Here is a 27846-nt window from a genome sequence, read left to right as displayed (position 1 = left end):
ACCAGTTTCGCCTGGTGCGCCAATTGCATCCCCTATTGGACCGGAACGCCCTTCGCACAGTCACCCATGCGCTTGTGACGTCCCGGCTAGACTACTGTAATGCTCTCTACATGGGGCTCCCCTTGAGATGCACCCGAAGACTGCAGTTGGTTCAGAATGCGGCCACGCGGGCAGTCTCGGGAGTCGCTAGATACTCCCACGTAACATCTCTCCTGCACAGGCTGCACTGGCTACCTGTAGCTTTTCGGGTGCATTTCAAGGTGCTGATTATCATCTTCAAAGCGCTCCATGGCACAGGGCCTAGTTATTTGCGGGATCGTATCCTGCCCCACACATCCCTTCGGCCGATTCGCTCACACAGAGAGGGACTCCTCCAGGTGCCGTCCACTAGGCTGTGCCAGCGGGTGACGCCCAGGGGAAGAGCCTTCTCTGTGATGGGCCCGACCCTCTGGAATGACCTTCCCCCTGATATTAGAACAACCACGGACCTCCGCTCCTTCCGTAAGAAGCTCAAAACCCACCTGTTTAATCTAGCCGGCTTGGCCTAATTCCAGCTCTCCCACCTTAGTCTGTATTTTTAAATTTTGGTCTTAGGCTAAGTTTTTAATTTTTATAAATTTGTACAGGGGTTTAAAGTTTAATTCGATTTTAACTATATTTATGATTATTTGTAAGGTTTTTAATTTGGTACCTGTACACCGCCCCGAGTCCCTTCGGGGAGAGGGGGCGGTCTAGAAATCAAATTAAATAAATAAATAAATAAATAAATAAATAAATTAGCACTTCTAAAGATTATATAAATAACAAAGGAGGTAAAGGACACTCTTGCCTTGTGCCTTTCTGAATTTTAAACTTTTTGGTCACCTCTCCATTCACTATTACTTAAGCTTCTTGGTTGGAGTATATCACCTGAAACATGTTTAAAAATTTATTGCCAAATTCCATATATTTCCATTGTTGTAACATGAATTCCCAATTAATGTCGTCAAAATGTTTTGCATGTCTAGAAATAACAATGCCACCTGCATTCCACTATGTTTCTCGTAGTATTCCCAGATATCTAAAATTATTCTTATATTATTTTTCATTTGTCATTTTGATAGAAAACCATTTTGATCCGTGTGTATAAACTTATTTAGGAATCTTTTCAAACATTCAGCTATTATTGATGTGAATATCTAGTAGTCTGCATTTAACAAGGATATAGGCCTAGAATTCTTAATTAGCGTCTTGTCTGAGTTTTCTTTTGATATCAGGACAATATTTGCCTCCACCCAGGATTGTGGTATCTTCGCTTCTTCCAATACTGCATTATATACTTTAATTAAATAATATATATTATTTCTCCTAAGCTATCTTGCAATTCTTTATATATTTCTATCAGTAGTCCATCAGGACCTGGTGCCTTATTAATTTATTGTTTTTGAATCGCATCTGTCAGTTCCTTCATCCTTATTTCTTCATTTAGCATATTTTTAATTTCTTCCAGGATTTTCAGTAGATCCGCTTTCTCAAGACATTGTATTATTTTCCCTTCTGCCAAGCAATCCATTTCTTTATATAGATTCTCATAAAACTTCTGAGCTATCTTTTTCTTCTCCTCATTTTGGTAACATATATTCTCCTCCTCATCTTGTACTTTGTTGATCCATTTTTCCCATGTTTGTCTTTTCAGTTTGTATGCAAGCCATCTCCATGGCTTGTTAGCATTCTCAAAAGTATTTTGGTTTGTCTTTTTTATCTGTAGTGCCAAGTCTTTCTTTTCTAATATATTCAATTTATGTCTAATTAAATCCATTTGTTGTTTTATATTTCCTTCCTGCGGCTTATCTTGTAGTTCCTCCTCCATTCTCTTGTATTCTTTTTTCAAGTCATTCTTTCTTTGGTTTTTTAATTTGTTTTCTTTTGCCTTATAAGATATAGCAGTTCCCCTCATATATGCTTTGCCATATCCCATAGATTTTGTACAGATGTATTTTCTTTTTTGTTTTCTTTAAAAAGAGAATTGATTGCTCATCATCAATTTGAATTCCTCGCCTTTTATAATCGATCTTTTCAGTGTCCATCTTGTCATCCTCTTTTTCCCTATCAGACTTATTTCTATGGGATTGTGATCTGCCCAGAGATTCATGCCAATTTCAACTTCCTTCAATTCTATTGAGGTCCAGACCATGTCGATTCTGGACTGTGATTTGTGTCTATTCGAGTAGTATGTATATTGGTTTTTATCCTGGTTTCTTTCTCTCTAAACATCTTTCATTTTCAACTCCTTCGCCATTTTGACAAAGTATTGGGGTAATGTATTTCTCTTTTTTTTTTCTTTTGGTCTATTTTTTTGTCAATTATTGCGTTATAATCTCCCAGGATGCAGATGTTATCATGTGGCATGTCACAGATAGTATTGTATAGTTTCCTATAGAATGGCTCTTGTGCTCCATTTGGTGCATAGATCTCAGCTAATAAAAAACCTTCCTTCATCATCCTTGTAAATTTTTTTGACTGGGATCGCCTTTTGGATGTATAAACTACCCCTCTTTTATGTTGTTGTGCTAATGATGTGTGTGCGATCCCTAGTTTGGGATATTCTAGCAGCTGCTTTTGTTTTTCTTTTATGTGAACTTCTTGTAATGCTATAATATCTAAATCTAACTTCTTTAATCTATTGAATGTTTTCTTTCTTTTAATAGGTGAATTTAATCCATTGATGTTAAGTGATAGGATTTTTATTTCGTCTTGCATTTCCTTATCGGTACTTTGGTTTTGTGCTTCTTCTTGTCCTGATTTCTTTTGTTTTCTGTTGTCCTCTCTCATAGTTCTCCATCTTTTCTTCCTTTCCTTCCCCTCTCTCTTTGGTTTGTGACGCACTCTTTTCTTTTTCCACTAGTCTCGAGTCTCTTCCTTCCAAATCTTCCCTTTCTTTCGTTTCTTCTTCATTACTGATATGTTGACTATAGAATTCCTCCGTCTTGTCCATGGTATCTATTCTGTGCCTTCTATCCTGCCATGTGACCATAATACCTTCCAGAACCAGTCACCTAAAGTTAATGTTATATTTAGTTAATTTGGAAGTCTGGAATTGTTACGGTCTTTGCAGTTCTCTGACTCTTCTCGGTACTTGCTTCAGGACTATTAATTGCTTTCCTCTATATTCAATCAGTTCATATCTCAGATTTCATCTCGGATTGATTTCTTCACCAGTCTAATGTGTATTTCCTTTGGTAAATTATGTCTCCTCGTGTAGTTTCTCTGAACTCTAGGTTTCGTCTATTTCCGTCAGCATCTCATCCTTCTCAATTCTGAGTGCTTTCACCAGTAATTCTCCCATAATTTATGGCAGGTCTTCTCCTATCTCCTCTCTAACATTTTGGAAACGTAAATAATGCGCCATTTTTTCAGACTCTAAAAAGATGACTGTATTTTCAAGCTCCCTATTGGCCTGAATTAGTTTTTCACTGATTTCATCTATTCTTTTTTCTTCCTTCTCCATTCTCACTTCCATATCTTGTAATCTTTGCTCATTTTTTGTAATTTGTTGTTGGAAGAATTCAAATTTGTCATCCATTGTCTGCATCTTCTCTTTTAATTCTCCTGTGTCATTCCTTACTTCTTCAATCTCTTTTTTCAAATCTTCATGGTTAGGTTTCATTGCTTCTTGCATACCTTGTAATATGACCTGGAGGTCTTTAAATGAGTTTGACCTCTCCCTCTGAAGCACTTCCTCCATAGATCATTGACCTGAGGGACTTGGGGGTGCCCCTATTAATTGGGTGCCTTGTTTTCTCCCTGTCCCAATCTTCGTTAAATTGGTAACACTCATTTTTAACAGCCTCCTCGTAATCAAATTTTATCAAATTCTCCCATTTTTCTTCCCACCAATATAGGCCTCCACCTCTCCAGCTATTATAGGCTATTATAAGCTATTGGAAGCTATTAATATTCTATATTCTAATATTCTGTATCATTATCATATATCAACAATTATTAAGCATGCACGATTATCTCTTATATAGGAATATATCAAGGTATAACAAAGTTAAATATCACAATTTAAAATTATTAAAGGCAACTCTATATTTTATATCAGACACACTCCTTCTATTTTACTAATTACTACCACTATATTATTATTGCTAATATTATTAATACTTATTGATTACTTTATGTTCTTAATATAGTACAGCTAAGGATTAACTAAAGTCTATTATAGTAAATTATAAATTATAATGAGTACGTCTCTCAATGTGACTGTAATGTCCTTTTTTCTTTTTCTCCCCAAATGATAGTCAGTTAATAGTCAATAGTCGAAAGTCAATATTACTTCAAAAAGCCAGAACACCAAAGTAATCCCTTTTTTCAGCTTCCCTTCAATGTGTGTGTGTGTGTGTGTGTGTGTGTGTGTGTGTGTACACACACACACACACATATATATATATATATCACTAGTATTTCTTCCCTATGGCCAGTAGATGTCATCTTATTTCCTTTTCTTTTGGAAAGAAAAAAAAAGCACTGTCACCAATCAAAGGGAAGCCATTAATCACCAAGCTTTCACACTGTTGCGCTTTCCCGTTGATTCAGCTCCGAACTTCTTCTCCAATCTTACATTAAGTTAAATCCGAGTCTCCATTAGTCATTAGTCCTCTTTGCCTAAGCAAGTTGGTAAAGTGAAGTGGAATGAAGAAGATAGGAGCTAGAAGATAGGAAAAAAAGAAACCCGGGGTAATCCTACTGTTCCAGCCGATTCGTCATATTTTCCTTGATCTCCTATCTTTAGTCGCCTTGTCTTGCTGTTCTTCCTGTTTGGATGAGTTTGCCTTCACCCCACCTTTTAGATATAGTTATCTCCTCCACAAGGAAACACTTCCCAACACTGTGTTTTGATTTCAACAGTTGGAACTAAATTACTACCAGGAGCAGTCCACCATTGTTCCACTTTAATCATGCTTACTTCATCCAGCTGTCAGCCCTTCAGGTTGGCCATAATTGGTCATCCTCTCCCTGTCCAATCTCCAAGAGATTTCTCATGCTTCACTCCACGAACCTCCGCTCCCCGCCATCTGTGTGTGATCCTCAGAACATCCACCTTTTGGGGTGTCTCTCCGAGACCCCCCCTTTCACCTATAAAAGCCCATCAGACAGTTGGAAATTGGCTGTGCACTGCAGAGCTGCCCATTCACACACCCGTTCAGCTCAACACCTGGCCCCACCCCCTGCTTTCCATTCTCAAATCAGTTCTCAAATTCATTTAATGTTTCATTTATTTTATGGCGTCTGCTTTAATGCCGCTGCTTCTGGAGGTGCAGAGACAGTCAAAAGTCCACTCTCCCCCCTTTCTACTTTTGCCATTCTCTTTTTTGATGCTTTTCAATCAGGGAGTAAAAAAAGAAAGAATATGCTGTACCCCAAGATAATCTCACGATCTCACCCATACAATCCACCTTGCTTTCTTTTCATTCCTTGTGTGACTGCCCCAGCTTCTTGACAGCATGCAATGTCTGTCTTCCCAGCCATTGGGTCGGAAGCTATTGCTTGCGCTCCTGGGGATTTGTTACTTCCCCATTTGTGCCTACACATGCCTCCATTCCTCACCATCCCTACAAGATGGCTCCAATCCCCAGTGGGACCCCCAAAATGATGAGGATATCGATGCTTCTTCAGAGCTCTGAAGTCCATGTTGTACCACTGCAACGTTGGCCATGGATCGCATCTCTCCTGAGGGCATAGCGATGGTTCTTTCCCAGTTCTGGCAGCTAATGACTATATGTCCGAGTTGTAGGCTGTCCATTAATTGGTGCGATGGTATCTGGAGAAAGCCAAGGAGGACTATAAAAGAGTTGCGAACCGATCTCAGTGGGCGCCACCGCCATTGGTTGTGGGAGATCGGGTATGATTGTCCAGCAGGCACCTTCCGTCAGACCAGCCTGGTCAGGAAGCTAAACCACCGGTACCTTGGCCCGTTCCCTGTTGAAGTGGTCATCAACCCAATCGCCTACCATCTGACATTGCCATTCTCAATGCGGGTCCATCTGGTCTTCCATAGATTCCTCTTTGTTCCAGAATAGCCAGCCTGTCCGCTCTGCCAACCTGACCATCCCCAGCCAGCGCCACATGATAGAGATGGAACACCCAAGTACAAAGTCACCAGCGTTTGGGACTTTCGGTGGCTGAAAGGACAGTTCCAATATCTCATTGAGTGGAAGGGATATGGGCTGGAGGATTTCACCTGGGAGGATACAACCTCCGTGCATGCACCTGCTTTAGTGAAAGCATTCCATGACCAATTCCTATCATGGCCGCATCTGGATCATCAGACCCAGGGGAGGACCCTGCGGTGAGGGATAGTGTTGTGGTCTGCTGGCGGCCTGCAGCGCTTGCAGCAGAATTGGACAGCAAGAAGGTTTGGGGAGGAGCAAGAGCCAGTTCTGGAGTCTGGAGAAGGCTGAGAGCTCTGCATCAGAGGCAGAGGGGGAGCCAGGGCCATCTGGGAATTGTGTGCTGCCTCCAGAGCCTCCAGAGTCGGACATCAGTGAGGCAGAGGAACAGGCTCCCCCTGGTCTCAATGCACACATACTCACAGCTGCCAGAAGGCAAGAACAGCTAAGACAGAAGGGACAACTCAGGAGTAAGGCTTGGAGGTGATTGGTCCTTCCCATAGGATATAAAGGAGGAGCAAAGACATGAGACTTTTCAGGAAGCAAGTTGGTTCATGTCCGTTTACCTTCTGAAACTCCACGTGACCTTGCCAAGCTAATTGCCAATTAAGTCTTTGGCAGCGTTTTAAGGAAGATAAAGGTGGGTGCTTATCAGCCTTATCCTGAAAGACTTTGGCAGCCTACTGTAGGACTCTTTACAACTATTTGGGACATAATTCACAGCCTTTGAAATAAAAATAGTGTTTTGGGGACTAAGCGTGTGTTTTTTACTGTATCAGGAAGCCTAGGTCAGAACACTTCTCAATAAAAGGTTCCTTTTGAAATAACACATTTCAAGAGTTTATACTTTCTTGGGAATAGAGGAGAGGCAGATCTTTACATTTAAGTCTGGTATCTGTGAAGGTCATCCCAAAATGTTGTTGTTGATGTTTTGCTATAAGTATCTACTGTAGAGAGTAAGCAAGTTGATGAAAATATAACAAACATATGCAAGAACTATTACTAAGGTGAAAGAGATTGGAATATTTTTACATTAAGTATAGAGCAATGAGATATTATTTGGAAGTGAGGCAGAAACCTCAATTCACTAGAGTGTAAAAAGGGTATATCATACAGTTGCAAGATTCTGTTGTTATAGATGGTCTCCATAAAAATCATTTTAATCATCCTGTGAAATTGATTTCCAGCTTTTGTTAAACTAAGTGGGGCTGACTTCATATACATTTCTGATCAACTGGCATCAAAATTTGTATTTCAGACTATAGCTTTTTAAAAATTTGCTTTGGTATTTTAGTACATTGCCTCGTGGTTCCTCACATTGATGGGCTCTAAGCAGGTTAAGGTTTTAAACTGGCACCTTAAACTGGATTTGGTAACAATAGCATCAGCAGATATCTTTCAATACGGGCATTATTACACTGATTAATAGCTGATATAAATTCTGGATACTTCTCAAAAGTAACCCCACATAAAGTGCATTGCAGTTGTAAGATAGTATGTAACCAAAGCACATAAAATTGTCAGTAGCAACAGTTGAAGAGAATCACTGTTGGCACACTAACCAAAAAACATAGTGTCAGACATGTCTCCTTCAAAATCCAAGAAAGGAAATCCCCAACTCCAACGAAAGTAAAGCAAGATCTGAGGCTAAAGGCACAAAATTGTATATATCAAAAGTTTACTCAAATCCCTCCCCCCAACAACCCCAAGCTAAATGTCCATTCTCCAGCCCCCAAGGGTGTCATGTGGGGTGCATCTTCAGGTGGCTTAATCCATCTGGTATGCAGAGATGGTTGACCTTGACCAGGTCTAAACAAATCCATTCAGCATGTGCAGAAGATGGTGAGAACAAAACTCCCTCTTCACTCCGATATATCTCCTCCAGCACACTTCCCCTCCCAAATACTGAAACCCCCTCCTCCCCCCGTTACTATGGCAGCCAATATCAAGAAAACGATATAGAGGCTGACACATAGTTGTGCAAATGTGCTCCTTGTTATAGCTAGTGCCATGGGGAAAATGGGAATTCAAGGGCATCCCCAAACTATGAACATGTTTTTGTTAATAATTGCATCTCCACACACAATTAATTTTGTCTTTGTTTCCAAGCCATATACATCTTCAGTAGCAACAACTGTTTTGAATCTGAATCTATTACCAACTGCATATAATTAGTATCATTCACATTTGCAAAAAGGTATTGTGTTTATATTTTCATTATATAGAGTTTGTGTCAGCTTCTATTACTTAGAAATTTCTTGAAATTCACAATTTGACCAACACCTAAAACTTTGGTTAAAATTGTAAATTAGAAGATGATAGGAAAAAAGTTTTGTATGTTGGCTCAGAATATTATTGAAAAGCAGTGAGGACCTGGTTTTTCTTCAGGCACTTGGCTTAGAATGTTAATGGAAGTAGCATGGTGTGATTGAGGGAAACATGTTTTATCGAGAGGGAAGATGTTCAGTGTTGTTTTAAATGGTTTGTTGGTTGGTTTGTTGTTTACTTTATACTGTGGTTTCTCCTTCACTGCCTAGAGTTCCTTCTGATAGATGAATAGCTACCTAAATTTGTTTAGTAAATAAATAAAATATTTAGAAAAGTTGTATACAAAAATATTTCTTTTACTTTGTACAAGTAAAAATATATATAAACCTATTCTGAAATTGGAGACTGAACATAAAACTAATCTAAAAATACATTCCCAAAAGCTTTACTGTATTTGAGCTTCTATGTTGGTAATACTTTGGATAATTGTGGTGTGAAAATATCTTGCTGAGAATTTTACAATTACAATAGTTCCATTAGTTTCTGGTATAGTCCAGTAATATTTTGTCTCTATCTGGGCAAAAAATAATTTTTGACCACCTACCTATACATGAATTCCATGCATTCAGATAATACTTAAATAAAATTGTCCTATGAAATATTTTTTGTAACATTGAAGATTGACAAGGCTGGGCAATCTTGGACCTTATTACCTTTACTGTAATGGATTTCTAAATGATATCAGACTGTCATGAGATTTGGTCCATAAAAAACCCACTATCACATCAGTCCAAAACTATTTTAAAATGAATATGAGCAATTTTGCAGAATAATAAATGTGTTATACATTGCTGGGTGGCTTACCTATATTTAGTACTATGAAAAAAATGCATCCCACCTATCTACATAATATAGTAGCAGGATCTCAGGGTTTAATAACAGGCATAGAAGGAACCTGATTTTCTTGCTAGGTACATGGAAGCAGCAGTGGAAGTGAAGGTCTGCTCTGAGAAACTATTTGTTATAATGGATTTAGTAATAAATTTGGTAATAAATGGATTTAGTAGGCCATCAAATGAGATATAATGCTGGCTTGATCAGCTAGACATGATCTAACAAAGCTATTCTCATGGTTTCACATTATCAAGAAATCATGGTGAATTTTCTCATTCCAATCACGCTATAAGTATAAGTATAATCTTTATTGTCATCGTACTTAAATACAACGAAATTGGTTTTAACCTCACTGGTGCAAAATTATAACAGAAATTAAAAAAGAAAGAAAAGGAAAAAAAAACTTGCATGTGCATGGAGTGATTGTGGTTGTATTTAAAAGTCTCACAGCCCAAGGATAGAAACTATCTTCAAACCTGTTTGTTCAGCTGGCTATACTTTGATGTCTTCTGCCTGATGGTAGAAGTGCAAAGAGACACTGACCAGGGTGTGAATCATCTCTGAGTATCTTCCTTACTCTGCTAAAGCAGCGAGGTCTGGCAATGTCACCAGTGGTGTCAGAGAGCAACCAATGATTTCTTGTGCTGAATTGATCACTCTCTGTAGTGCCTTCCTGTCCGCAGCTGTTAAACCTAGCATACCATACTGTAATACAATATGAGAGAACACTTTCTATGGTGGACTGATAGAAAGAGGTCATCAGCGGTTGTTCCACCTGATTTTTTCGCAGGACTCTAAGGAAATGAAGCCTTTCCAATTGGGCCTTTCTAATCACCAGACGTGTTGTTTTTTCAGGTGAGATCTTGACTAATAAGCACTCCCAAGAATTTAAAGGAGGAAACCCTCTCCACACAGCCCTCCTCAATATACAGTGGGGCAGGTTACTCTCTGTGCTTTGGAAAGCTAGCACCATCTCCTTTGTCTTACTAGTATTTAGATGTAAGTTGTTTCTTGAGCACCATGCGGATATCTTCTGGACTTTTTCCCTGTATGCTGATTCATCCTCTCCAGTTATGAGACCCAGTATTGTTGTGTCGTCTGCAAACTTTATTATGATATTGGATGGATCAGAGGATATGCAGTCATATGTATACAGTGAGTACAGGTAGGGGCTGAGCACACAGCCCTGAGGGGAGCCTGTGCTGAGCTTCAGTGTGGAAGATGTAAAGGACCCAACCCTTACTGTTTGTGGACAATCTGTCAGGAAGTCTTTGATCCATTCACAAGTGAGGGGAGGGAAATTCAGGTCAGTCAACTTTTCAATGAGAATTCCTGATAAGATGGTGTTAACGGCCGAGCTATAGTCTATAAAAAGCATTCTGACATAATTCCCAGATTTCTCAAGGTGGTTCAGTGCAATATGTAGAACAGTGGTGATGGCATCCCCTTTCGATCTGTTGCTTCTATAAGCAAATTGGTGTTGATCAAAATTTGGTGGAAGACAGGACCTGAGGTGTTGTAGGACCAGTCTCTCAAAGCACTTCATCACTATAGACGTCAGTGCAATGGGTCTCTAGTCATTCAAGCTTTTTATGGCTGCTTTCTTCGGAACTGGGATAATTTTGGCTGCTTTCAAGCATGATAGGACTCTAGCCTGTTGCAGGGAGAGTTAAAAATCCTTGTCAGGACCCCTGTTAATTGGTCAGGACAGGTTTTTACCACTTTCCCCAACATCCGCTTTGTTGGGATTTACAGCCTTCAGCTCAGCTCTCACTTGATGTTCATCCAGGGTGAGTGGCTGGAGGTCAGAGGGCCTTTGGGCTAGAGCCACAGAGACTGATCTTTTGACCTCAAAGCGGGTGAAGAAGCTATTTAGCTCCTCTACTAGCAGGGCATTAGCATTGCCTATTTTTTTCGTATTGCCCTTATAGTTGGTTAAGTGTTGTAGCCCCTGCCACACCTTGAGTTATTATCTTCCAGATACTTATCTACCTTTTGTTTGTATTTCTGTTTAGCTGCCTTAATGCCTCTTCTTAAGTTTGGTGACTGATAGGTAGAAAGCAACTGAATATCCTTCTTCCTGTAGCTGTAAAATGTTCATGTCTTTAATTCTAACTAATTTTAAAAAATTATTTGGGAAGCTGTTATTGTTATTGCTAACAATGGAAGGAGTGGGGGAGTGGGGAGAGAGAGTGAGATTATGTGGCAGGTAATTTAATAATAATAATTTTTATTTTAATAATAATAATAATAATTTTATTTGATTAGCCGCAACCCTCTCCCGAAGGACTTGGGGCGGCGTACAATCAAACAGATAAAAAATACACATAAGACAAACATATATACAAAAGAACAGAGACATATACATATGTGCATGGAGGAGGATGGACTTAAGTGAAAGACAGTTAAAAATACAATTTAAAATCCCCTAATAAAATTACCAAATTAAAAAACCCATCAGGAGCGTTACTAAGTTATGGTCGAGCCAGGCCAGCTATTTGGAAAAGGTGGGTCTTGAGCTTGACACGGAAGGAGTGGAGGTCAGTAGTAGTCCTAATATCCGGGGGGAGGTCATTCCACAGGGCTGGGCCCGCCACAGAGAAGGCTCTGCTCCTAGGCGCTGCCCCATGGCACTGTCTGGTAGACGGCACCTGGAGAAGTCCCTCTCTGTGCGAGCGGATGGGTCGTAGGGATGTATGGGGCAGAATACGATCCCGCAGGTAATATTCTGCCTTATCCATCTCCAATATAATTAGGGATCGTTATTTACCTTGGTTAATGTATTCTCCATCTCTTCTATTTTCTTATCTGTTTGCTCTGTCTTTTCTTCCATTTTCTGGATCCGTTGTTCATTTTTGGTAATTATTTGCTGGATATTGTCTATTTTACCTTCCATCGTTTGTTCCATCTTTTGCATCCTATCTACCAGATCTTTATGATTCTTAGCCATGGCTTCTTGTATTGATTCTTGCAATAATTGGAACATATTTTTCATCTCTGACTGAAAGTTGTTTAGCTTCTCACTTTGCAACATAGTGTCTATAGAGCATTGACTCGCTGGGCTCGCTGCTGCTGCTGCTGCTGCTGCTGCTGCTGCTGCTGATTGTGCAGATGATGTTTTCCTCCCTGTTTTACTTAAATTTGTGTTGCTTGTCATTTTGGTAGTTTGGGATAATCAAATATTTTAAGTATTAATTATTTAACAAAAACAGCCAATCAGTAATCCAACAATCAATAATACATCAAACACAACAGTCCTCCACAATATCCACATTTTAAATTATACCTGATGTACTCCAACAATTTTTTTTCTTGCTCCCAATTATTATTTTCAAGCCTCAAGTCACTTCTCTTTTTTGGGTGTTATAATTCACAAAACCAAAATATCCATAGACCAAGTTCTCTTCAACAAAAGTTACTTTTTTCTTTTTAATGTCTTGTACATTATAATCCACAAAGTTGTAAATTATAATCCATAAAGGCTCACCAAATTGTAATCCACAAAGACCCACCAAAACCCCAGAATTATATGCAACAGTTTATAAATCCCCAAGGAAAGCACTAAAAGCTGAAATATAAAAATCTGCAGAACCAAGGCAGGGAAGAAGATTGAGAGACATGGAGCCACAGACTCTCATTCCCAATTTCAGTGGTGAGCCTAAATATTATGTGTGTAAAAACCTGCCTTTTAAAAAAGTAATTCATTCATTTATTTAAAACTATTCATCTTTTTCATCACTTAAACAATACTAAAATATGTTTTTAGCAGGTAGGAGCCAGGATTATTTATTCATTTTTATTTATATTCTACCCTACCTCGACAGAATATTCAGGGTGGTTTCTAACAATCAAATGAAAATTAAATTAGAGTTAACTACCATTTCAATATTTAATTAAAAAGAAAACAGTTCTAAAAATATTACAACTCAATTTAATATTCACTTTGAATAAAGTATAGAAAATATTTGTGTGTGTGTCTCTGTGTGTGTTTTTAGTTTCACAATGTGAGTTAAGGCCTTCCCTTATGTTTGACCTCTTCGTTGCACTTTTTTTCCACTATAAGTGGAATATTTTCAAAAGATGGAAAACAGGGTGCCCAGTTCTAAGGAGACTTGAGATTCTTTTCAAAAGAAGCTGCAAATCATTCAGTTGGCTCAATGTCACAGGAATATGAGAATTAGCAGGAGGTTATTTTTATTTGTCTACTTGGTATAACCAAGTATATATTTAGATTGATAATAGACATAATATACATTGCCATGAAGAGTAAGATTACTATACCCTCCCACTATCCATAAATTAAAGCACATTATTTTATTAATATTATATCTATTTGGATAGATAAATAGATCATGAGAGGTTTGATTGCTGTAAAAAATTAATTCCCACAGTTTTTTCCATTATGCTATCTATTATATTGTTACAGTTGTATATCAACCATTCCATGTTTACAAGAATTTTATCCTTCAAGATTTCTCTATTTTACTTGAGGAACAGAAAAAGGGAAATATATTTTTCCTTAAGGAATGGTAGACAGGGAAACCAGATATCAACCACTTCCTGCCTTTAAGAGGGCTTGCAATATTCTATGAATGGTTGACCCATGTATGAACTTGATCATGGGAAGGATTTGTTTTGGTTGTCTGCTGTAGCCACCTACAGCAGCTACCTACCATGAAAATTCCTATTCAAAGGGAATTCTTAACACTCCTTAAAAGAACATTAATTTGTGATAGATGTTTTTGAAGAAAGACTTTAGCTTTATATCTAGAGAGAGAAATTGCTCTGCAAATTCATATTTCAATTTTTAGTCCTTTGTTTACTGTATGGTTGAAGTGTTCTTACATTTGCTATCTAAATATATTAGAGTGTGTTTTAAGTAATTAAATTATAAAAAAATAAAAATTGGAAAAGAACATCCCCTCACACACAAACGCAAAACAGTTTCAACTGGCGCAGAGCAGAACATATATGTGTAGAGTAGACCTAGCAGCATATAAGGGAACATGGAGGTAATCTCATCCAACTCCTTCCCAAGGCAGGGGTCAGGCCTGTAGTTATGTTTCTTTTAGAATCTTTGGCCTGCCACACTTTCTATTATTTCATTATGCTGTTTCATTAGTGTAGTAGTTGGGAGGGGGGAATAGAAAGGAGTAGAATGGTGGAATGTGTTGTTGTCATTCCTTTATAGAAGCCAAGGTCATCTTTTGTCCCCGCACCTTGACACCTGACCGGAACCAGCAGGGTGGAGATGCCAGCGTGGAAGAAGATTGGACCATGTGATGGATTTATGGGTGTGGGCACAGTGGCGTAGCGTGGGTTGTCAGCACCCGGGGCAAGGCAAATAATTTGCGCCCCCTAACCCGTGGCAACCCACGCTATGCCACTGGACTTGGGACATGAAGGGAGCTCTGAAGCAGCCGTCCTCCTTAGCAAAGCTCGCAGCGCCCTCTATAGGCCCGAAGCAGAATTATTTTCTTCCCTCGGTTCTGGGAAAATAGGAAAAGGAAAGCCGCCCGAGGTCTTCACTTGCTCTAATTTAAACGTATCACGTTATTAACGTCCCTCGCCCTGCCCAGCAGTCTTCAAGAGACCCAGATCTGCAGAAGAAAACTTTGGCCCTCTTTTGTGCTCTCAACCCTGGGGAAGACCTGCTCGCGTCTCTTTTGTATTAAACGTGGGAAGCGTTCCTCGGCTTCATTCAATTCAAATTCAGCCTTGAAATACATGCAAGTCAACAGCAGAGAGCTGCGAGTGCGAGCGCGCCCCCCCAGATGTTGCGCCTGATGCGGCCGGCCCCCCCTGCACCCCCCACGCTACACCACTGTGTGGGCATAAGATCATGAACTTTTAACTGGGTGGAATCCCAGGAAGCTCTTCAGAGTTGGAATTTCACAGATGTGCCAACATGTCTGTCTTATTAAATTGGAACTTTAAGGATAGCTCTGCCTTGGACTCTGATTTAATTCTGCATGATATTTGGAACGCTGACAGCAGGAGTCATTCTTTCTCTTTGAGAGCTGTCAGTGGCAGTCATGAGGGAAATGTGTGTGTGTGTGTGTGTGTGTGTGTGTGTGAGAGAGAGAGAGAGAGAGAGAGAGAGAGAGAAAGAAAGTTGGAGAGAAAGAGCTAAGAAAGAAGGAAGGAAGGAAGAAGGAAGGAAGAGAAAGAAAGATAGATAGATAGAAAGAAAGAAAGAAAGAAAGAAAGAAAGAAAGAAAGAAAGAAAGAAAGAAAGAAAGAAAGAAAGAAGAAGGAGAACTTATGATTACAATTGAGCCCAAAATTTTGGTTGCTAAGCAAGAGCGTTAAGTTAGTTTCACCACATTTTCCAACTTGGCCACTCCCACCCGGTCACATGACCACCAAGCCACTCCCATAAAATAGGCCACACCTACAGAAGAGTTTCTAAAAAAAATTGAAACCCACCACTGGCTATGCAGCACATACTGATTGCTAGAATGTGATATTTAATGGTGTTTCACATTCATGTGTGTTTTCTTTTCTCATTACTGAATAGTTTGAACTCTGTAAGTATGTATGTGTCGTGCACACTTGAACATGCGATTGTGCATGCTTTGTATTTATTCAACTATTTTTAATCTAATAATAGTTCTAGTGACATTTTTAGCTGCACAGTATCATGCTGCTTTGATAATCTGAGAACTGGGTCTCACAGTTATTTGGGATAAAGTTGAACATGACAAAATGAGGAACTCACTTCCTGTACTCTTCCCATAAAACCTGACATTCAGATGACAGCAAGCAAAATAAAGCAAATGAAGAGGAGTACACAATAACATGTCAGGAAATGCAATGATCTAGGCAGAAGTTGTCAGTGTGTGGTATTCCATATGTTGCTGAGCTACAGTTAACTGTACTTGCAGGCCTTGGATGATCTAGCCACTTCCCATAACAAGTATTTTTGCTTACTAGTAATAAAATAAAATATTGAGTTTCAGTAATGCACTATTACTTGAGCTCGACTGACTATAAATTTCTTGATTTTTAAAAACATTTTATGGACTTTGAAGGTGTCTTACAACATATAAATGGTTTTTGTTTAAAGGAAACCAAATAACGACTTAGTTTTTCAATAATTGTCAATAAAATAATATTTTAATTGCTTCAGGTATGTGTATATTCAGTAGAAAGAATAGGCTTAATGCACTATTTTAAAAAATCAGATATTGCTTTGAAATTATCAATTACATATTTGGTCATAGGCCGTAAATATTTTGGGACTAATGCATAAAAACTTCCATATTTTATTTATTTTATAATGTGTATCTTCAAGTACATTAAACATATGCAAGAGAAGTGACATTTATTATATAAAATTGTTCTATAACATTCATTTAGGAATTCATTAATTTTATGTTTGGAATGACCCCGATATTTTCTCCTTTCTTTCCTTCCTCCTCCACACTAACTTTCTTCTACTGAGCATGTATTATGCTCATAATTTGGTCAAAAATGTTTCTAATACATAAGAATCCTAAAGTTAACTTTCATGTAATGTAAGATTTATATGATAAAGCATTACTTTATTGTCAATCCAGTAATAAATTAGTTTTGCCAGTTCGAGTCTAATGTATTTTCTTTATTAATTCTTTTCTCCAGGCCATTCTCCTAATCTAACTTGTCGAGCATTCTTTGGATACAGTGGAGAAGTTAGTCCTTTAATATATTGGATGAAAGGCGAAAAGTTTATTGAGGATTTGGATGAAAGTCGGGTTTGGGAGAGTGATATTAGGTAAAATATATATATACATATGTTTTGTCAAGACTAATATCTACTTTTCTGAAATGAATAAAATACTATTTAAAAGAGGAATAGATATTATTACAGAGCACAAAATCATCTGAGCCTTGTTCTTTTGCAGGATGATTATTGAGAATGGTGTAGAAAATTGATGTTTCATATATATGCAATTATTCTAAAACTGCTGGTTTTAGAATCTAATGTTAAAGCAAGAATGAAAATTCAGCAACTGTAAAATGTTTAGAAACTATTTACATGATAAAATACTAATTATGTGCGTGTGTGTGTCTATTAGAAATTGATTACTTACACAAAATCCTTTTGTGATATTCATTGGGATGTTTCTTAATCTTTGGAAATAGTGGTAATTTCTTTTGGTGTTTATATTTGTGGATATATGTTGTTTTCAAACAAACAAGTATTATATGCATAAAGAATTATAAACAAAGTTTGAAATTCAAAGAAAATTATTTCTCCTAAATTACTCAAAGAAATGCATTCATCTTCTGTGAATATTAACATCGTTACTTAATCTTTAAAAATGGAATAATCCAGAAATATATTTTATTTTTTTAAAATAGAATATATTACACCTTAATTGCAAAAAAAAATTAGGTAATTGTTTTCACAAAACCTGTTCTATTTGGTTCTATTTTTTTTAATCTTAAAAAGGGTTTTAAAAGATAGTTATGGAACAAGAACAACTGCTGAAATTTATCAAAAACAATGTTTATAAACATCAATTTAATTGCAGATCTCATTAGGATCTACAAATGTGTATAAATATATATTGATAGTAAGGTAAACTAGTGGTTTAATTACATCAACCTTACTTCTTCTTTTTTTAAATAAAGATCATATTAAGATTCCTTCCATTCCTTCCAAAAATATTATTTTTCAACAATTTTTCAATAAGCAAAAATATTTCAACAAAATATTTTTCTTTTTATTAGAGTCCTTAAAGAACATCTTGGAGAACAAGAAGTTTCCATCTCATTAATTCTTGATTCAGTGGAAGAAGGGGATCTTGGAAATTACTCCTGCTATGTTGAAAATGGATACGGCCGCAGACATGCTACAGTTATTCTACTTAAGAGGGGTGAATATATCTATCAATTTATCTGTCTGTCTGTCTAGCTATCTTCACTATTGTTATATTCTATATTGTATAAAATTGTGTTCCTGAGCGTATACATTAATTTTCACTTTCTTTAGGATGGCATTTTAAATAAATAATAAAGAAATCTATAATTAAACGTGGCTGTTTGTTGAAAAAATACAGTTCAATAACTTTTTAATAATATTTATACAGGAAATGCATGTAACAAGTGGAAAATTCATAAGTATTTTCTGGTAGGAAGTTATTGCTATTAGAATTTTAATGTCTAAAACAATACAAAAACAGTAAAAAGTAAATTAATCTAGTGATGTTAAATGTATTTTGCAAGTGGCACAAACAACCATGGGTAAAACTTTTTGTGCTTATAGAGTATAACTTGACAAAAAATTATTCTTATTCTTAACTCTGTTCTAATTATGTTTAAAACTTGTCATTTACTGGGATTAGAATTTAAATAGCTTTTTTGTTTATTTATTTGCTTTATTCCTTTGCTAAAACTTATGGCTGCAATCTAACCTATACGAACAGTGACACTGATCTAATAATTTTTGATGATACTACAAAGGTTCTGCAAAGATGCTAGCTTTAAAACCATAGCAACATTTCCTAATGGTATTTTTTTGCTTGGTCTTCCATCTTTAATATGTAAAGATTTGTTAGGTGTTAGTTATCAAATTTTAGGTTTTTAGACTTTTAGCAATTTATTAATTCCTATTAATTGCAAGTTGGATTGCAATTATATATTACTTTCTACATCAGGGGCGTGCGGTCAGGGGAGGCAGAGCCTCACCTCTGTTCATGAAAGAATAGTATATAATATTATATACTATATATATATAATATTATAATATTATATACATCTGTCTGGGCGCGCCCGGGAGCTGCGGAGGGAGAAATGTTGTCGGCGCTGCCGGATGACGAAGGCACGAAAGCGACTGGGGAACGACGAGAACCTTCCTGCCTCTGCTGGATTTCGCGCGCTCCTCGCGACTGCAATATGCAGCTTTCTAGGACTGCGGAGCGCGAGCCGGCGGAGCACGCTCAGGAAGGCGGGGAATGGGATCACGTGTGCTGGAGGCTGAGGCAGCCTGAGCCTCCAGCACACGTGGTCCCATTCCCCGCCTTCCTGATGACGTCACCAGCCTCACCAGCCATAAACCTCACCGCACGTCACTGTTCTACATGTAATAGAAAACCATATGTTGCTTTGAAATTATCAATTAGATATTTGGTCATAGGCTGCAAATTTTTGGGGACTAATGTGCCCCCCCCCCACCGAGCTCCATTTTCATTGGCAGAGAGCTAGTAAAATAAACTAAAAGCAAAACAAAACAAAAGGAGAAATGTTTCCCCTTTTGCATTTGAACATCCAAGGAACAGGAAAGGAGAAAGGAAAAGAGGAAAGACAAAGCAAAAGAAGGAAAAAGGGACTTCCGGTTCCGGCGGCTGACGGCGACGGGCAACTCATTGCTCGCTCCGGCTCCCCGGTGGGTTTCCCCACTTTTTGGGGGGCACAGGACGCCCCTTAGAGGCGTCCTGCCAGAGGAGCGGCATCGCGGGGGATCCCTGCATCGGCGGCGGCCAGCGGGAGGTCCCCTGCGCGCTCAAGGCACCGGGGAGCAGATTGGAGGGCCTGTGGGCGCGTCTTCACTGACAGGATGTTCGGAGTGAAAAAAGAAAGCTGAAGGATGCGGCAGCGGAGCGGTGAGGTGTAGACTCCCTTCATTCCTATTACCAACTATAAAATTTGTCTGCTGTGCAAACTTGAACTTTTGGCTTGATTTGGAGAGGTGCGGCTGGAGGGGAGGGGGATTTCCCCCCCCCTTGGACAAGCGGCTGGAAACAAGTGAACTCGCAGCCCCAAGGGAAGGAGGAGGGGGAGAGCCAAACTAAAGATGTCACACCCCTACTAAATGGATTTTCAGATTTAAACTTTCAATGTTTAAGACAATGAGATCTGGAAGCCCTGGGAACTTTGAACTTTGAAAACTTTATTTGTTGCCTCAATACCCGAAGCTGGCAGGGCAAGATGGCACACTTCCGTTGTCTTCATGAGATGTGAGACTTGACTCCACCCTTTAACTTCAGGCTTCCGGTCTTTGTCTCCGTGCTACCTGGATAATTCTCTTTGTGGATTGTTTGCTTTTGAACCCCCTGGAGTGAAAAATGACTGCTCTTTTGCCAGGGTGATTAGAAAACTCCCCTGTGCCTGGACTCTCTGCCTCCTGGACTCTCTTGACTGTTCTATCTCTCTGACTGATCCTTCTTTATACTGACTGGACTCTTTACTTTATAAACAATGGCATCTAAAAGACCACCTCCTGGAAAGTCAGGCTTTGCTGCCTCAGCCCCAACATCTGCAACCTCCAGTCCAAGCACACAATCAACGTTAACAGCCTTCAAGCAACCTAAATCTACGGACCTGGAGCTTCATCAAATGTTACAACAACTTCTACAGGGACAAGAGGAAATAAACAGACAATTGAAGGAGATGAAAGAAGAAATTAAAGAGAACCAGGATAAAATTAATAAGAACTCACAGAGACTGGATCTTTTGGAAGATGGGGCGGCTGAGATGAAGGGAGGGATAGAGGGTGTGCAAAGGGGAAACAAAGAACTTGACACCCAACAAATGAAAATAGAGTTTGAGAGAATGTCTTTTCATCTTAGATTCCAGAACGTGATGGAGACAGATGATGAAAATATAAGGGACACCATGACAACCATTTTGGCTGAGTATATTCAGTAGGAAAAACAACAGATGGGGTGGGAAATAGACCTGGCCTATAGAGTGAATTCAGCGTATGCTAGAAGACACAATGTCCCCAGGGAGGTACACATTAAATTTCTTAGGAAAAGCACAAGAGATGAAATCCTGAATGCACAAAGGGGGCAAGCCCTGACATATAAAGATAAGGAGATAACCATTCTGAAACAGATCCCCAAGAAAGTGAGGGAGAAAAGAAAATCTTATTCGCAATTGGCGAATAAACTATACCAGAAGGGGGTGTGGTTTCAATGGTTACTGCCTGAAGGTATGCTAATATTCTGGGAGGAGACAAGAGTTAGAATTAATACACCCATAGAGGCACAGGCCTTTATGGAAAAAAATAAACTACTTCTAGAAAAACCAGAAGACACTTCAGTAGAGGTACAAGACACGGGAGGGGCCGGAGCACTGCCAGCTGGGGGAGATGGGGCGACATCAAGAAAGCTCAGATCACACAAATAAGCAAGAAAATCCATGTGATATAAACTGACCGAAATTACCAATTGAATTTACCACACTGACTATATGCTATTATGTAATATTTGAATTTTATGCAAATGTATATTATGAGTTTGGAGGGGGGGTGCACCTACCGCATTTCGCAGCTGCCAAAATTTGTAACCTTTCCCTTACCTTTTCCCTTTGTAAAACATTAAAAACCAATAAAAAACTTTGTTAAAAAAATAAAGAAGGAAAAAGGGTAAGGGAGGGAGCAAGGAAGGAAAAAGAAGGAAAGAGGGGAAGGTAAGAAGAAAGGAGAATGAAGAGGGAAGTTAAAAGAAGAAAAGGAAGGAAGGAAGGAAGGAAGGAAGGAAGGAAGGAAGGAAGGAAGGAAGGAAAGTTTAGTACTTGGCCACCAGCAGCCCTGCTGCCTTTTTGCCATCCCCTTGTCTCTTCCTCCTGACCTCTCCCGGTGGTCTCCCATCCTATTGCTGAGGATGCCTGGGTTACAAAGCTGGGTCTCCTTGCATGGAGTTGGAGTAGGCCTGCCTCTGACCCACACACTTTGCCCCCCCACACACACACCATGAGCAACCTGGGCTTATTAATATGCAAATCCTAGGTAATCTGGTTAGCCTCTGGTTTATTGTTTATCTGAGCTCCCAGGTGAAGTTTGGACTGCTCTGGGATGGTGCAATGAAGGGGCTTGTGTTCTGAAAGGGTGTTGGGCAATTCCTATTGTGGCTTAATGGCCACATATTTTGGCAAAAATATGTAGAAAGTTGTAGAAAGTTAGCACCCACTCCACTTAGAAGAATGAAATATTTTAAGAAATATTAAAAAGGCAGAATATTATATTTTCCCTGAAGGAGAAACATGTTTCTAATGACAGAAACTCAGAGCCTCAACTCTCTGCCCCAAGTAGAAACTAAGAGGCCAACTTTTAGAAATGCAGATTTTTTTGGCAATCTATTCAAGACAGGATTAAAACCCTGAGGGAAGCCAGTATCTAGGATTAATTACATTTGTTAAACAAGATTAAAACCAGAGGTGGTATTCAGCAGGTTCTGACCAGTTCTGAAGAACCGGTAGCGGAAATTTTGAGTAGTTCAGAGAACCGGTAAATACTACCTCTGACTGGCTCCACCCCCATCTATTCTCTGCCTCCCAAGTCCCAGCTGATCAGGAGGGAATGGAGATTTTACATTATCCTTCCCCTGGAGTGGGGTGGGAATGGAGCTTTTACAGTATCCTTCCCCTGCCTCGCCCACCAAGACATGCCCACCAACCATGCCATGCCCACCAAGACATGCCCACAGAACCGATAGAAAAAAAATTGAATCCCACCACTGATTAAAAACCCCAACTAATTGCCGATCTTTGCGAGACAAACTAATTAAAATCAAATAACAAAATACACAAAACAAGTCTTTAAATTTCAAAATGATGTAGAACAAACTGTATAAAAATCCATGTACTTATCAAACCAAGTGGTCAGCTATCCAGAATCACACGTGCTTGGTGGTTTTGCTTCACCATTAAACCATCTTTCCAATCAGCTTCCATGTTTCCAGTGTCTTTCTCCCTACTTGGAACTGAACCAGATGAATATTTCTTCCAACATATCTATACAAAAATGAAGATTTTTATGAGCTTAAATTGATGATTTCTTGAGTAATTAATTTGTAAGTAATCAATTATGTCTTACATTTCATAAAGTAGTGTGAGGAAAAGAACCTGGGTAAATAAAAAGGAGAAATCCTACTGTATTCATTACAAGTTGCAACTGTAGACCCTACAACTCTTTGTACTACTATGTAGCAATATCTTGTAATATTGTTAATTTTCCTTAAGATTACAAGGACTTAAAGATATCCTCAAGGTCTGATCCAAAAAGTAAGAGGGTGGCTATAATAGTGCAATTGAAACTCAGCCTTTTTTTTCAATGTTTATGTGAAGTTTCCAAAAGATATCTAATTAATTTACAAACCTCGAGACAAAGTTCAAAAGAAATCCATTCATTTATTAGGATCAACATTTTGGCATGTTCTTTTGTGGAGCAGAAACTGATTTCTGGTTAATGGTCTTTGCACTTTACTCCTAACTCTCCCCTCCCTCAGTCTGTGTCATAAATCATATCCACCAATGAGGTTGTAGAAATATGAGATCCAACTGTGGCCAAAAGTATGCATGGAATCCTCCCTCCAATGTCAACTTGATAATAGTCATGGTAACGCTTTCCAAGTTGACAGTTTATAATCTATGAAACACAAATAATCTGACAGAACTTCAATCTCACCATCCAACATGTTGACATTTTTTTAACTGTAGCATTACAAGAATATGTGTTATGTTATGTTACGTTACGTTACGTTATGTTATGAATATAAGTCATAAGAACTTGTTATTTGTTCTTAATTATATTTTAGTTAATTTAGTTAAAGAAATGTAGATTCTAAATCTACATTTTATCAAGTTGTTGCAATAATTAGCTGTTTGTTTATGTCTCTGTTGATACATCTAGTTCTATTTCACTAAATGATTGTAGCAATTCACCAGTGTACTTATTTATTGAATTTAATATTGGAATATTTGAAATACCTGTCTGTTAAAATTCATTGTTTCCATTTCTTTCTTATAAACTATCATTTTTAATCCACATTAAATTCAATTTTACTCAGTAGAACTTGCTTACTCCTCATCAATATTGTTTTCCAACTCTATAATTGCAGATAACTTTATAATTACATATTTACCACATTCATCAAAAATTTCCTCTAAAATATTATTATTTATTTCGTTCTAATGCTCTCTACTATCCAAATGTCAAAGTCATCAGTTTGTTCTGATATCAGTTGCTTAGGCATAAACAAAGTGATTTACCATGAGAAAGGATTCTTTTAATTAATTTCAAAGTCTTTAATTCAAATACATTAGAGCCTCTAATCCACTTGAAACCTTCTAAAATCAATACTGTAATCACCCTGTTACTGCATATTCTCCACAAAAATATTTTCAATACATAAAATTTTAACCTCATAATTTTCTTTGTTAAATGATTGAAAGGGAACCTACCCAGCAAATCCAATGTCAGAATTCCAAATATCATGCAGAATTAAATCAGAGTCCAAGGCAGATCTATCTTTAAAGTTCCAATTTAATAAGACAAACATGTTGGCACATCTGTGGAATCCCAAATCTGAAAACCAGATTCCACCCAGTTGAAAATTCATGATCTTTTCCCCACCCCCATAAATCCATCACATGGTCCAATCTTCCTCGGCCACACTGGCATCTCCACCCAGCTGAAAACCAAATCTGAAAACCAGATTCCACCCAGTTGAAAATTCATGATCTTTTCCCCACCCCCATAAATCCATCACATGGTCCAATCTTCCTCGGCCACACTGGCATCTCCACCCAGCTGGTTCCAGTCAGGTGCAGAGGTACGGAGACAAAAGATGACCTTGTCTTCTATAAAGGAATGACAACAACACATTCCACAACTCTACTCCTTTCTATTCCCCCCTCCCAATTACTACACTAATGAAACAGCACAGTAAACTAATAGAAAGTGTGGCAGGCCAAAGATCCTAAAAGGAACATAACTACAGGCCTGACAGGCGGCCTCTCCTCAGAAGAAAAACATTTCCTGAAAAGAGAACATCAAAGTTAGCAATAATTTTAAAAAGTTAACCACATCTTTCCCCCCCACCACCACCACCAGGGGGACCCTTTGGCTTATCGGGAAACTTCTCATGGAATTGGTTTATTAACCTGTCCACCTTTAGGTCCCAACTTTTCACCCAAGTGGCTTCGGACAAAGGGTACCCCTTCCAATGCACTAAATACTGTAAGCGACCCCTATATAGCCTCGAGTCTAATTTTACCACTACAGGAGGAGGGGGAGCTTGGGTGGACGGTCTTATGCTGGAGTCAATTACTGGTTTCAACAAGCTACAATGAAATACTGGGTAAATTTTCCCTAGAATTCTGGGTAGACTGAGTCGAACTGTAACTGGGTTAACTATCTTTTCTATTCGAAATGGACCTAGAAATTTTGGACCCAATTACTTACTAGGCATTTTTAATATTATGTATTTGGTAGATACAAAAACTTTGTCCCCCACTCGAAAGGGGGGTTGGAGCGAGCGGTGTTTATCAGCTTGCTTCTTGTAGGCTTCTGCTGCATATTTTCCCATCCTTTCTTTAGTGTGTCCGTTCATTCATTCAGAAACATGGATGAGGGAGGTTTTCTAGGAAGCTCAGGCATGGGAACAAATTCCATGCCACTGGTAATCAGAAAAAGGAGTTAATCCAGTGCTGGTGTGGACCGCATTGTTGTACGCCACTTCAGCGAAGGGTAGCAAGTCCGACCAGTTGTCTTGCTGATAGCCCACATAACACCGGATGTATTGTTCCACCATCGCATTGGCCCTCTCCGCTGCCCCATTCATGCAGGGATGAAACACTGAGCTGAGTCCTTGTGTGGACCCGATGGATTTCAGGAATTCTCTCCAGAACTTGGCCATGAACTGAACTCCGCGGTCTGAAATGATCCTCTTGGGCACCCTGTGTAGGTGATAAATGTGTTTCACAAACATTTTCACTAATTTCTTTGCTGATGGCAGCCCTGAGCAAGCAATGAAATGCACCTGCTTGGAAAACAAATCAATAACTGTCCAAATTACTCTATTTCCACTGCTGTTTGGCAGTTCGACAATGAAGTCCATTGCAATCTCTTCCCATGGTCGGCTAGGGCTGGCCACTCATTTTAATAGTCAAGGGGGCTTCCCCAGTCGTGTTTTCAGTAGAACAGCTTTTTACATAATTTTCCACCTCCGATTTCATCCTTGGCCACCAAAATTGACACCTGGCAAGGTGTAGCGTTTTTAGGAATCCAAAGTGGCCTCCTAGTTCCTCCTAGTTTGCTGTAGAACTTCCAGGCTCAACCCCACAGGGATATACAGTTTGGACCCCTTCCAGGCTAAACCACAGCTCATCATTAGGATATCCTTGTTATTGTTGAACCATGGGTCTGCCAGGAGTTCTGCTTTGAACCCTGTCATCATCTTATCTTGGCATCGGGTGGTGACCTGGGCCACCTATTGGTGGGAGGAAGAAAGGATGGGTTGAACGACTTCTTCCTTCTTACTGTCGTACTGCGGTTTTCTCGACAAAGCATCCACCAGCAAGTTCTTCCCTGCAGGGATATGTTTAATGTTGAATTTGAACCTTTGGAAGTATTGTGCACAGCGAACCTGTTTGGGAGATAATCTTCAATGGGTGTGGATAGCCTCGAGGTTTTTATGATCAGTCCAGACCTCGAACGGCATATCCCCCCATTCCAAGAGATGTCTCCACGTGAGCAGGCTTCACTTGATCGCAAACGCCTCTTTCTCCCAAATGGCCCACCTCCTTTCAGTAGTGGTGAGTTTCTTGGAGATGAAAGTGCATGGCAAGAGGTGGCCCTCTCTATTCTTTTGTAGTAGTGCTGCAGCTATTGCTACATCACTGGCATCTGTCTGGATTATGAATGGTCGCTTGGGGTTGGAGTATTGCAGTATGGGCTCTTGGGCAAAGAGCCGTTTTAATTTCTCAAAAGCTTTTTGACAGTCCATTGTCCATTTCAGGGGTTGGTTTGCTTTTGGCTTCATTGGGAAGGCCCCGTTTTTAATAGTTCAGTCAATGGAAAGGCAATTTCTGCAAAATTCGGAATGAACTGCCTGTAGAAATTTGCAAATCCAAGGAAGCTTTGTAGTTGTCAGCGAGTACTTGGATGTTTCCAATCTAATACAGCTTTCACTTTTCCTGGATCCATTTCTATGCCCTCGTTGGAGATGCGATAACCCAAGTAATCTAGTGAGGTGTTGTGAAACTCACACTTTGACAACTTTGCGTATAGCTTGGCGGCCAAAAGTTTAAGCAGGACTTGCCGTACCAGTTTCACGTCTTCTTCTAGGGTTTCAGAGAAGATCAAGATATCATCTAGATAAACAAGCACTCCACGGTACAGGTAGTCATGTAGCACCTCATTTATGTACTGCATGAACACTGCAGGTGTTCCTTGTAGCCCAAATGGCATGACCTTTTACTGAAAACTACCAAGGGGTGTGTTAAAAGCGGTCTTCCACTCATCACCCTCTCTGATCCGTATGTGGTAAAACGCCTCTCTCAAGTCCAGCCTGATAAAGTTCTTGCCTTTTTCCAAGTGGTTTAGCATATCTTTCATGAGGGGAAGGGGATAAGTGTTCTTTTCACATACTGCATTCAAGGCTTGCAGATCAACCCAGAGACGAACCCCACCATCTTTCTTTTCTCTGAAGAGCACTGGGGCTGCTACTTTCAACTTCGCTGGTTCAATATAGCCCTGTTTCAAATTGATTTCTATGTAATTCCTCAATTCAACCCTCTCTTTGGGGGTCATGGAGTACAT

The 27846-nt window shown here is 39.1% G+C and overlaps 1 protein-coding gene across 2 annotated transcripts in view; it reads left to right on the top strand.

Annotated features, from left to right (window-relative positions):
• The window catches only part of IL1RAPL1 (interleukin 1 receptor accessory protein like 1), a 1014047-nt gene that overhangs the window by 913289 nt on the left and 72912 nt on the right, over nt 1-27846 (top strand). For both annotated transcript variants that reach the window (XM_081950467.1, XM_081950466.1), the window contains exons 7-8: nt 16938-17070; nt 18033-18178. In XM_081950467.1, the coding sequence (XP_081806593.1) occupies nt 16938-17070; nt 18033-18178 (279 nt within the window). The remainder of the gene's footprint in view (nt 1-16937; nt 17071-18032; nt 18179-27846) is intronic.

This window comes from Natrix helvetica (genome assembly GCF_964273705.1).
Source record: "Natrix helvetica genome assembly, chromosome: 4".
NCBI classification, from domain to species: Eukaryota; Metazoa; Chordata; class Lepidosauria; order Squamata; family Natricidae; genus Natrix; species Natrix helvetica.
The sequence above is the reverse complement of the archived record's forward strand: the minus strand, read 5'-3'. Positions and strand labels throughout refer to the sequence as shown.